General features: G+C 42.5%; 2 protein-coding genes across 3 annotated transcripts in view; both read left to right on the plus strand.

Moving 5' to 3' along the window:
- sptbn1 (spectrin, beta, non-erythrocytic 1) overlaps positions 1–73 on the plus strand; it is a 120,817-nt gene extending 120,744 nt beyond the window's left edge. For both annotated transcript variants that reach the window (XM_079857790.1, XM_079857791.1), the window contains one exon: positions 1–73. This exon is cut by the window's left edge and continues 1,097 nt beyond it. The gene's annotated coding sequence lies outside the window, so the exon portion shown is untranslated.
- Positions 74–4,193: 4,120 nt separating this feature from the next.
- The window catches only part of eml6 (EMAP like 6), a 92,815-nt gene continuing 84,508 nt past the window's right edge, over positions 4,194–12,500 (plus strand). Inside the window, exon 1 of the mRNA XM_079857880.1 lies at positions 4,194–5,385. Within this exon, the coding sequence (XP_079714006.1) occupies positions 5,189–5,385 (197 nt within the window). The 5' untranslated portion in view covers positions 4,194–5,188. The remainder of the gene's footprint in view (positions 5,386–12,500) is intronic.

Raw genomic sequence — 12,500 nt, forward strand, 5'->3', positions numbered from 1 at the left:
ATGTTAAGTGAACAGTGGAACATTTACTGGTAAAAAGGTAATGTTACTCCAACAACAACAACAACAACAACAACACCAAAAAAGTAAAAAAAGAACAAAAAAAATATGAATACGGTTACTTGCTTGTGGGCTATAGCACTGAGCATTATCTTTTCTCTTTGTTTTCTCGTTATGGCTTCATCCCGCTCTTCTCCTGCTCTTTGATACATAGTGCGCATCCCCTCCGTCACTGTATCTATTGTAATTTTCATCTACTGCACAATCAAAAGCATCATACTAGGAATGAAATCGGGCGTCCTGAGCGCGTATAGAAACCCGACGCTCAGATGTATGAAACTGCACCTGTAGACTTTAACCCCCTGCCCTGTTAAATATGTGCGATGTCATTAAATGCTTTTAAACATTACTCTTATCTTTCGACTCATCTGTTGAGTGTGTGTGTGTGTGTGTGTGTGTGTGTTTGTTTAGAATCAGAATCAGTGCTTTATTGCCAAGTGTGCTTGCACCCACAAGGAATTGTTCTTGGTACTGAAGCTTCCAGTGCACATATACATATACAAATACAAATACAAATACAACAAGAAACATAATAATACAAATTCTAAGAATAAAATATATAAAAAATAAATAAAGCTAGATTTATGCAAACTATTATGCAAAATTCACTTTTACATGGTGTTTGAACATAAATGTGTGTCGGCTATGTGAACACAACCACCTCATAGACCTTATGCGCCAGAGAAACGAGGGCGCCGCCATCTTTAAAATATTGTCTTTGAACTTCCGTTTTTGCGGTCGCTCTGTATTCTATGGCATTGCTGTCCAGGAGTAATTAGCTTTTGAAGGGGATTTACTTAATGTAAAGTTAACGAAAGTTATCATGAGGATTGTAATGTTTAAAGCAGATGACTAAACAAATGTCAGTAGACTGGGAAGATTTTAAAACGAGCCGTTCATTCATAAATACGCAATATCGCTGTGAAAATACAGACCGGAAGTCAAAAGACAACGAGCGCAGCGCTGAAACGGGGCGGGGCTACATAAGGTCATAGTGAAAATCCACCCACTCCTCTTCTTTTAATCCCCATAAATCATAAGTAGTGTCTCAGAATTAGCCAATTGGAGATTGTAGCTTTTCTGACACAAATGCTTAAGCCCCGCCCACAACTGCTGGCAGACTCCGCCCTATTGGCATAGACCCCGCCCCCAGTGGAGACGTGTGTACAGCTGTACACAATCCGTGTTTATCTCCTCAGCAGAGCATTCAAGTAAGAAATGTGTTCTTATTAAAGCTAACTAAAGTTATTCAGTCAAGAGCAGTGAGATATTTTCTGTTTTTCTTTAGTTTGATTCATATTAACAGCATATATATCCGTAGTTACGCTATTATCACTTTAATACACAGATCTAATATACACATGTGATTTCTTTCCTTGCTGTTAATGCTCACAGACATAACCAACTGTGTTTTTGTGAACTTTGTGTGTTTTTGATATAACCGTGTCGTGTGTGTATTTGACAGTTTAAGCGCAATACGAGTGAAAGAGAACTTACTTTAATACTCATCCAGCTTTCTGTGCAGGTGATTTTTAAACTGATATGGCTTTAAAGATTCAGATAAATAAATCATCATAAAGATGAAGAACTGAAATGTCACATGAACATGATGGAGATAATCAAAACCACGCAGATGTTTTGTTAGTTTTTGGCAGAGTATCAGAGAGGCACGAGCTGTTCAGGCCACGCCCTCTTCTGGAAATAGGGGCGGGAACCATCAGCTCATTTGCATTTAAAGACACATGCACGAAAACAGCAGGTTTTCCTTTCTGATCAAACTTGGCTATTTACAACATGGTATAATAAACGATCTTTGTGGTATTTTGAGCTGAATCTTCACAAACACATTCTTGAGACACCAAAGACTTATATTACATCTTGTGAAAACATAATAGGCAAGGTCATGAACAGCTCCGAGGAGAAGAACGTCACGGGTTGCCATTTCATAAAGGGATAGTTCACACAAAAATGATTTTTTTTCATAATTTACTCACCCAACTCAAGCCATCCAAGGTGAATATGACTTTCTTCTTTCAGCCGAACACAATCAGAGTTATATTAAAATATATCCTGGCTCTTCCCAGCTTTATATGGGAGTGAATGGAGCCTGAGATTTTAAAGACCAAAAAAGTGCATCCATCCATCATAACAGTAATCCATACGACTCCAGGGGTTAATAAAGGCCTTCTGAAGCCAAGAAAAATATCCATATTTATAACTTAATAAACTATAATCACTGGACGCCCGGCACATTTTACTGCTTTACTGTGTTTTTGATCAAATAAATGCACCCTTTCTGAGCAGAAGAGACTACTTTCAAAAACATACAAAAATCTTGCCGACCCCAACCTATAGTGTATTTCAGAAAAGTCTACATACAATTGCGATATTATTAAAGAGATCTATTTTTTCCTTCTGTGTGTGAGAGTTGCTGTATAACTTTCGGGGGGACACCTCATAACACACACACACACACACACACACACCATCTGTGATCTCATGTGTGTGATTAGTTCATGAGGTTTACTGATTCAGCGACGGACGCGACATCGTTTGGAATCAGCACGACTTCCTGTCACGTGACTTCAGCGTTGTCTTAAAGAAAGTTCACATCGTCTATCCCGCTGGGGGAGAAGAATCACATTTGAGATCTGTGTAATATCTGACATTTTCGAAGGAAAGGAGAGCTCTGAAAGAACAGTCTCCGGGCAAAAACATCAATAACTTCGATATCTAGTTTAAAAGTAAAGGGAAAAGATGCCAGTAAAAGGTTTAATGACATTTAAATGGCATTATGTCTGTTTGCATAAACCTTCTTGCATATATTTGAGTGTATGTGTTGCTGGTTAGTAATCAGATTACTAGTGTAATTGAATCAGGCTAACTCGAGCTTTACCTTAAACCAAGAGACTGATAGTACAAGCAATGCCATCCTCTATCAAGAGTCTCACAACTAACATTTTCCTCGGATTTAACACTGTTTTACACACTTAACATGGTTATAGATCTGTAGCATATAATTATTAAACTACTTAGCATTTCTAACCTGTTTCTAATGAAAACACTAAGCTATTTTACTCACTTTATTTCTATAGCTAGTATCTTTTGAAAGTGTTTACAATATGTGATGTATGTATGATTTATTAAAAATAAATATATGCTGTAGTCTTTTTTTATACTAATGAACTGATATGAAAGCTGCAGTGTGAGCATGGATTTTGTGCCGTTAAATGAGCTGTTAATCATCCTCCATTCATTAAGATCTCGACAGATGCACTGAGCTCCTCTTCAGTCACGTGACTCCGTCTTAAGAGCATCAGTGATGTGGGGATTTCCTTCCGCTGGGGATTATGGGATGCTGGGGATGCCCTTCCCGGCGTCCTCTCTGTGACCGTGAACATGTCCAGTCACACGTCAAGCACGCTACTGTAGGTTTGTGATCGCATCACAAGCACAGCTTTTATCCATTCGACTATCACATTTGCAGCTGTGCTATTTTTTTTTTTTTTTTATCATAATCATAATGGAATGTTAAGGCATTGACAATAGCTACATTAAATTCGGAATTCTTTAATAATCAGATTTTGTTTTTGTTTTATTATTTTATTTTATCTAATTTGATCTTAAATTCTTTGTGTATTCGAATTATTTTCAAATTATTGTAAATAATTATACAATTAGAAATACAATCACATTCATTTAAGATTTTTCTAAAATGCTTTTGATATCTCCATACATGCTGTTGTTTAAAATATAATATAACATGAATGTGATATATAATATAATACAATATGATACAATACAATATTACATCAATATAAGATAACATAATACAATATAATATTACGTTAATATAAGATAACATAATATAAGACATAACATAACATACTTTAAAATAAAAAATAAAATATACTAATATAATATAATATAATCTTTTTGCTGCCTCTCAATAGGGATATATAGTAAGAAGACCCGTATGTTCAGCACGTTGGACAGCGCGTGCTGAGCGCTCATGGGATTTGTAGTCATTTTCGTGTAGTTGAGCGTCATTGGAAACCGTTTAGAACTACAAGTCCCATGATTCTTTGCGCGGCGCCGCTCTCTCTGCTTGTAGGCATCATCGGAAACGGGCCACAAGGCGTCGTAGTAACCAAGCCGAATAGGTTACTAGAAACCAGAAATCATATTCTCCAAATTATTACGCCAATAACTCAACTCAGAGCGCCTTTCCTCCCTCGTCGCTGCGCTGACTCCGCGGTGGAGAGATTAATCCTCCTAAAGCAGCTCGCGCGGATCTTCTCCTGCGTTCAGAAGGAGGGTTTTTGCATCTCAGATGATCCAGTGATCCGGATCACGCGAGGAATGGAAGAGTTTGCTTCAGTATCACTGGGAATTGAAGAGCTTTAGGCGAAAGTTGAAGAAGATGAAGACGTTTGTGGGTAAGATCTGATCGTCGGTGCTATGCACGGTAGAAAATCGTGAAGATTTTCTGAAATCCGGGAGGCAAACACGCCGACTTTTGCCCTTTAGAGAAGATTAACACCATGATGGCTTTGAGCTGAAGACCTGAAGTCTCTGCAACCCTTTAAACACGTCCAGACCTCAGCGTGCTGAAAGTGGCCAGCCTGTAGATGATGTTATAGATGCATTTGGATCAATATATCAGCTGCTAGTTTGTTTGAATGGTAATGCAGATTTACCATGCTCTCTTTAAAGGCTTGTATACTCTAAAGCCTGATGCAATGGCTGGTAGGTGCAACCAACTATTCCACTGACTGTTCTTGACTGTTTCATCTTATGCTGTAGTTGAATTCCCTTTAATTTGGATCCAAAAAAAGCAAAAAAATCAGCATTTTTTTTCTTGATTTTAGCCTGATTTCTTCATGACACCCATTGGGATCTTCAAACAACCTTCCCAGCACAGGTGACCCAGCTGATGATCCAGTTATGATGCATGCATGAACTTCCCGAGTGCGTTGAATGGTGGCAGTGCCGTAGGGCTGGTGGTTAAAGATCCGAAAGCCTGTTCCAGTCCATCACCACTGTGCCCTTGACCCCCAGAGAGAAAGTCCACTGTTAGTCAGCTAAATGACACATTTGTGAGTTGTAGAGCATTGCAGATCCCGAGAGCATGGCGGAGAAGACGGCTCCTCGCTGTCAGCTGAGGCTGGAGTGGATTCACGGATACAGAGGACATCAGTGCAGGAATAACCTGTACTACACCGCCGGGAAGGAGATCGTGTATTTCGTGGCTGGAGTCGGAGTGGTCTACAACACCAGAGAACACACACAGAAGTTTTACTTGGGACACAACGACGACATCATTAGGTATGATGTTCTTTATAGCATTTATAACAGGAATTTGGGTTACACTTTATTTTAGTGCCCATATGTTACGTGTAATTACCATAGTAATAACAGTAAATGATGCATAATTACATGCAACTAATGCTTAACCAAACCCTAACCCTATAGTAAGTACATGTTGCTAATTAATATTACTCAGTACTTAAATATATAATTACAGTGTAACAATGACACCTCAAAATAAAGTGTAACCGTTTATTTACGGTGTAAGTACAACAACATGTACTTACTATAGGATTAGGGTTTGGTTGAGGGTTAATTGCATGTAATTATGCATCATTTACTGTTATTACTATGGTAATACATGTAACATATGTAACAAGGACATTGTACAATAAAGTGTTACCGGAATTTGCAACACTGAATAAATCCCATTTAATTACCATGTAATATTTTTCAAATGCCAAAAAGCATCATGCATACCATGGTAAATGATATGGTAAACATTCAGTACCATCATATGTAGCATATGAAGGTACCATGATAACACCATGTTTTTAATGTCATGTGATTTCTTGGAGTATCGTGATGTGACACATACTGTGGTAATACCATGCTTTTTAACATGTACCATGGTATTGTCATTGTATTTCTTGGAGTACCATGATATCACAGTATTATGGATAGGCACTATGGTAATACCATGATTATATGTGATGATACCATGTTTTCTGGACATTTACCATGGTAATGTCATTGTATTATTTTAAATGCCACAAGTACCATGGTAAACTAATTGCATAAGTTTGATGCTAATACCATGTTTTTGCACCATGGTAATGTCATTGTATTTCTTGGAGTACCATAATATCACAGTATTTTGGACAAGTACTATGGTAATACCATGATTTTTGGACATGTACCATGGTAATGCCATTGTATTATTTTAAATGTGACAATGTATCATGAGACACTAATTATTCAGTACCATGATAGTTAACAAAATACCATGATAATACCATGCTTTTTAGCACATACCATGGTAATGTCATTGTATTTCTTTAAATGCCATAAGATATGATGTAACTACCACGGTAAATTAATATCATAATTATTCAGCATGTAACAAAATTTCATGTTTTTGTACCATGGTAATGTCACAGTATTTTTTGATATCTACATTCTTTGGGACACATACTATGGGAAAACCATGTTTTTCGGGTCACGTTCCATGATGATACCATGTTTTTAGGACATTTACCATGGTAATGCAATTGTAATATTTTAAATGCAATGTCATGCAATACCATGGTAAATTAACATATCAACCAGTACCATGATATGTAACAAAGTACCGTGAATATGTACTATAGTAATGTCATGGTATTTCTTAGAGTATCAGTTTTTAGGATATGTTCCATGGAAATACACTGTTGATATATTACTATTTTGTACATTTTTACCATAGTATTGCCATGCTTTTATTATTTGAAATAGAGTACCATGTGATTACCCTGGTACATGAATAATCATTGATAGTATATATCATAATAGCATCTAACACCATCACTGCACTACAGTAGTTTCCTGTAATTACTGTTTGGTTCTCCAGAATCTGTCTTAGTCTTGTCGACAGCAGTTGTTCCTCAATGATAAAGTTGTTTGTCTCTGATTTGCGCCGATGAAATCTGAACATCCGCACACTTATCAGACCGTCGTCTCTCCCGGACGGATCGATGCTTCTGAGCTTCAGGTCCTGAGACGAGAGGTCACACTCATACACTGATTATATCATTCGACAACAGCAGGATTTGAGGAGGAACGGGTTCATATGCAGGATGACCCTGACGGAGGACAGCGCTGGTGTAAAGAGCCTTTTCATGTTGAGCAAATCTGTGCAATCTTCCTCCTGAAGGAGAGAGAGAGAGAGAGAGAGAGAGAGAGAGAGAGATGGAACGATACGGTGAGAAAGCGACCAGGTTTTTTCTCCCGCTCTCGCCTCCAGGTGAACTCAGTCTGTAAAAGAGGACGCTTGTGTTTCTAGCAAGGTGAAAGACAATTTAAACATATACGGGACAAACTAAGACGGATCATATCCCCAAAAATATATATATTTAAGGGGTGGTATAATGCCCTTTTCACAAGATGTATTATACAAGATCTAAAATAAGAGTGTGTGTGTGAAGTTGTAGCTCAAAATACCCCACAGATATTTTTATTTAGCATGTTAAAGTTGTCACTTTTTGACCAAAAACGCACCGTCAGAGCCCGTCTACGGAGAGCCTGGCCACTCCCTATTGAGTCCTATTGTACCGAATGTTGGTTGTAGTTCCACCAGAGCTCCACTGGGGGCGATCGCCCATGAGTGCAGAATGAATGGGAGTCTATGGAGCTAGACGGCTAAATGTGTCTCTTTCACCCGATTGCCGTTGAGAAATCTCAGATTTGATTGTAGGTTTTGCAAGTTCAACATGGGTTATAGGTCGAAAGTTGAATGAACGAGTACTTATGTCCTTTCCATTTCTTACAGGTTGAGTTGTTGTTGCCCATAACACGCTAGCATTCTGCTAATGAACGCTGATTGGTCAGTGAAGGACTGATTACGACCAGAGATACCGCTTGATGGTCTTTTAAAACAGAACAGAAACTCTTCTAGCTTGTGTGTTTCCCTGTGTCAGCTGTGTTGTGTGTTTACCTGTCGGCTGTGTTGTGTGTTTCCTTGTGTCAGCTGTGTTGTGTGTTTGCCTGTGTCAGCTGTGTTGTGTGTTTCCCTGTGTCGGCTGTGTTGTGTGTTTGCCTGTGTCAGCTGTGTTGTGTGTTTGCCTGTGTCGGCTGTGTTGTGTGTTTCCCTGTGTCAGCTGTGTTGTGTGTTTACCTGTGTCAGCTGTGTCGTGTGTTTCCCTGTGTCAGCTGTGTTGTGTGTTTCCCTGTGTCGGCTGTGTTGTGTGTTTCCCTGTGTCGGCTGTGTTGTGTGTTTCCCTGTGTCGGCTGTGTTGTGTGTTTGCCTGTGTCGGCTGTGTTGTGTGTTTCCTTGTGTCAGCTGTGTTGTGTGTTTGCCTGTGTCAGCTGTGTTGTGTGTTTCCCTGTGTCGGCTGTGTTGTGTGTTTGCCTGTGTCGGCTGTGTTGTGTGTTTCCCTGTGTCGGCTGTGTTGTGTGTTTCCCTGTGTCGGCTGTGTTGTGTGTTTCCCTGTGTCGGCTGTGTTGTGTGTTTGCCTGTGTCGGCTGTGTTGTCGGCTGTGTTGTGTGTTTCCCTGTGTCGGCTGTGTTGTGTGTTTCCCTGTGTTAGCAGTGTTGTGTGTTTGCCTGTGTCGGCTGTGTTGTGTGTTTCCCTGTGTCGGCTGTGTTGTGTGTTTCCCTGTGTCGGCTGTGTTGTGTGTTTGCCTGTGTCGGCTGTGTTGTGTGTTTCCCTGTGTCGGCTGTGTTGTGTGTTTCCCTGTGTCAGCTGTGTTGTGTGTTTGCCTGTGTCAGCTGTGTGTTGTATGTTTGCCTGTGTCAGCTGTGTTGTGTGTTTGCCTGTGTCAGCTGTGTTGTGTGTTTCCCTGTGTCAGCTGTGTTGTGTGTTTCCTTGTGTCAGCTGTGTTGTGTTTGCCTGTGTCAGCTGTGTTGTGTGTTTCCCTGTGTCAGCTGTGTTGTGTGTTTCCCTGTGTCAGCTGTGTTGTGTGTTTCCTTGTGTCAGCTGTGTTGTGTTTGCCTGTGTCAGCTGTGTTGTGTGTTTCCCTGTGTCAGCTGTGTTGTGTGTTTCCCTGTGTCAGCTGTGTTGTGTTTGCCTGTGTCAGCTGTGTTGTATGTTTGCCTGTGTCGGCTGTGCTGTGTGTTTCCCTGTGTCGGCTGTGTTGTGTGTTTGCCTGTGTCAGCTGTGTTGTGTGTTTGCCTGTGTCAGCTGTGTTGTATGTTTGCCTGTGTCAGCTGTGCTGTGTGTTTCCCTGTGTCGGCTGTGTTGTGTGTTTGCCTGTGTCAGCTGTGTTGTGTGTTTGCCTGTGTCAGCTGTGTTGTATGTTTGCCTGTGTCAGCTGTGTTGTATGTTTGCCTGTGTCGGCTGTGCTGTGTGTTTCCCTGTGTCGGCTGTGTTGTGTGTTTGCCTGTGTCAGCTGTGTTGTGTGTTTGCCTGTGTCAGCTGTGTTGTGTGTTTCCCTGTGTCAGCTGTGTTGTGTGTTTGCCTGTGTCAGCTGTGTTGTATGTTTGCCTGTGTCAGCTGTGTTGTATGTTTGCCTGTGTCAGCTGTGTTGTGTGTTTCCCTGTGTCAGCTGTGTTGTGTGTTTCCTTGTGTCAGCTGTGTTGTGTGTTTGCCTGTGTCAGCTGTGTTGTGTGTTTACCTGTGTCGGCTGTGTTGTGTGTTTGCCTGTGTCAGCTGTGTTGTATGTTTGCCTGTGTCGGCTGTGTTGTATGTTTGCCTGTGTCAGCTGTGTTGTGTGTTTGCCTGTGTCAGCTGTGTTGTGTGTTTGCCTGTGTCAGCTGTGTTGTGTGTTTGCCTGTGTCAGCTGTGTTGTGTGTTTGCCTGTGTCAGCTGTGTTGTGTGTTTCCCTGTGTCAGCTGTGTTGTGTGTTTGCCTGTGTCAGCTGTGTTGTGTGTTTACCTGTGTCGGCTGTGTTGTGTGTTTCCCTGTGTCAGCTGTGTTGTGTGTTTGCCTGTGTCAGCTGTGTTGTATGTTTGCCTGTGTCAGCTGTGTTGTGTGTTTGCCTGTGTCAGCTGTGTTGTGTGTTTGCCTGTGTCAGCTGTGTTGTGTGTTTGCCTGTGTCAGCTGTGTTGTGTGTTTGCCTGTGTCGGCTGTGTTGTGTGTTTCCCTGTGTCGGCTGTGCTGTGTGTTTCCCTGTGTCGGCTGTGTTGTGTGTTTGCCTGTGTCAGCTGTGTTGTGTGTTTGCCTGTGTCAGCTGTGTTGTGTGTTTGCCTGTGTCAGCTGTGTTGTGTGTTTGCCTGTGTCAGCTGTGTTGTGTGTTTGCCTGTGTCGGCTGTGTTGTGTTTCCCTGTGTCGGCTGTGTTGTGTGTTTGCCTGTGTCGGCTGTGTTGTGTGTTTGCCTGTGTCAGCTGTGTTGTGTGTTTGCCTGTGTCAGCTGTGTTGTGTGTTTGCCTGTGTCGGCTGTGTTGTGTGTTTGCCTGTGTCGGCTGTGTTGTGTGTTTGCCTGTGTCAGCTGTGTTGTGTGTTTGCCTGTGTCAGCTGTGTTGTATGTTTGCCTGTGTCGGCTGTGTTGTGTGTTTCCCTGTGTCGGCTGTGCTGTGTGTTTCCCTGTGTCGGCTGTGTTGTGTGTTTGCCTGTGTCGGCTGTGTTGTGTGTTTGCCTGTGTCAGCTGTGTTGTGTGTTTGCCTGTGTCAGCTGTGTTGTGTGTTTGCCTGTGTCAGCTGTGTTGTATGTTTGCCTGTGTCGGCTGTGTTGTGTGTTTCCCTGTGTCGGCTGTGCTGTGTGTTTCCCTGTGTCGGCTGTGTTGTGTGTTTGCCTGTGTCAGCTGTGTTGTGTGTTTGCCTGTGTCAGCTGTGTTGTGTGTTTGCCTGTGTCAGCTGTGTTGTGTGTTTGCCTGTGTCGGCTGTGCTGTGTGTTTCCCTGTGTCGGCTGTGTTGTGTGTTTGCCTGTGTCGGCTGTGTTGTGTGTTTGCCTGTGTCAGCTGTGTTGTGTGTTTGCCTGTGTCAGCTGTGTTGTGTGTTTGCCTGTGTCAGCTGTGTTGTGTGTTTCCCTGTGTCAGCTGTGTTGTGTGTTTGCCTGTGTCAGCTGTGTTGTGTGTTTGCCTGTGTCAGCTGTGTTGTGTGTTTCCCTGTGTCAGCTGTGTTGTGTGTTTCCCTGTGTCAGCTGTGTTGTGTGTTTGCCTGTGTCAGCTGTGTTGTATGTTTGCCTGTGTCGGCTGTGCTGTGTGTTTCCCTGTGTCAGCTGTGTTGTGTGTTTGCCTGTGTCAGCTGTGTTGTGTGTTTGCCTGTGTCAGCTGTGTTGTGTGTTTGCCTGTGTCAGCTGTGTTGTGTGTTTGCCTGTGTCAGCTGTGTTGTATGTTTGCCTGTGTCAGCTGTGTTGTGTGTTTCCCTGTGTCAGCTGTGTTGTGTGTTTGCCTGTGTCAGCTGTGTTGTATGTTTGCCTGTGTCGGCTGTGCTGTGTGTTTCCCTGTGTCGGCTGTGTTGTGTGTTTACCTGTGTCAGCTGTGTTGTGTGTTTGCCTGTGTCAGCTGTGTTGTGTGTTTGCCTGTGTCAGCTGTGTTGTGTGTTTCCCTGTGTCAGCTGTGTCGTGTGTTTCCCTGTGTCAGCTGTGTCGTGTGTTTGCCTGTGTCAGCTGTGTTGTGTGTTTCCCTGTGTCAGCTGTGTTGTGTGTTTCCCTGTGTCAGCTGTGTTGTGTGTTTGCCTGTGTCAGCTGTGTTGTGTTTACCTGTGTCAGCTGTGTTGTGTGTTTGCCTGTGTCAGCTGTGTTGTGTTTACCTGTGTCAGCTGTGTTGTGTGTTTGCCTGTGTCAGCTGTGTTGTGTGTTTCCCTGTGTCAGCTGTGTTGTGTGTTTCCCTGTGTCAGCTGTGTTGTGTGTTTGCCTGTGTCAGCTGTGTTGTGTGTTTACCTGTGTCAGCTGTGTTGTGTGTTTGCCTGTGTCAGCTGTGTTGTGTGTTTGCCTGTGTCAGCTGTGTTGTGTGTTTCCCTGTGTCAGCTGTGTTGTGTGTTTCCCTGTGTCAGCTGTGTTGTGTGTTTCCCTGTGTCAGCTGTGTTGTCGATGCCTCGAGAGAAAAGAAAGTGCAGAGCTGAAAGCACCAAAGTGACTGAAGGATTGCCGTAAAGCAGTATCTCTGGTCGTACGATGTGTATGACGTCATTGACATTTAAAAGTGACTCTAAAAAATCTAACACCCAGCAATGTGTAATTTCTTTGCATCTCCTTTCGAATACAACATTCAAATTACTAGACAAAAAATAATATCCGGAGAAAAGTGGATTTTGAGGGGTATAGCGCCATAGACCTCCATTCATTCTGCACTCGTCCTGTGAGCGCCCTCATGTGGAGCCAGAGTGGAACTGCAGCCAGTTCAGAAGCCGGACGTTTACTGAGAGTGGAAGTTCTCCCCTTAAGGCAGGCGTACACGGTGCGAGTTCGGACCAGGTTCGGACACTCGGGAGGTCGTAAGATATTGCACACGTTGCGAGTCAGTTTAACTGATAATCGCGTCAAAGCAGCTGGTACACGG

Source organism: Squalius cephalus, assembly GCF_949319135.1.
Source record: "Squalius cephalus genome assembly, chromosome: 22".
In the NCBI taxonomy this organism is placed as follows: domain Eukaryota; kingdom Metazoa; phylum Chordata; class Actinopteri; order Cypriniformes; family Leuciscidae; genus Squalius; species Squalius cephalus.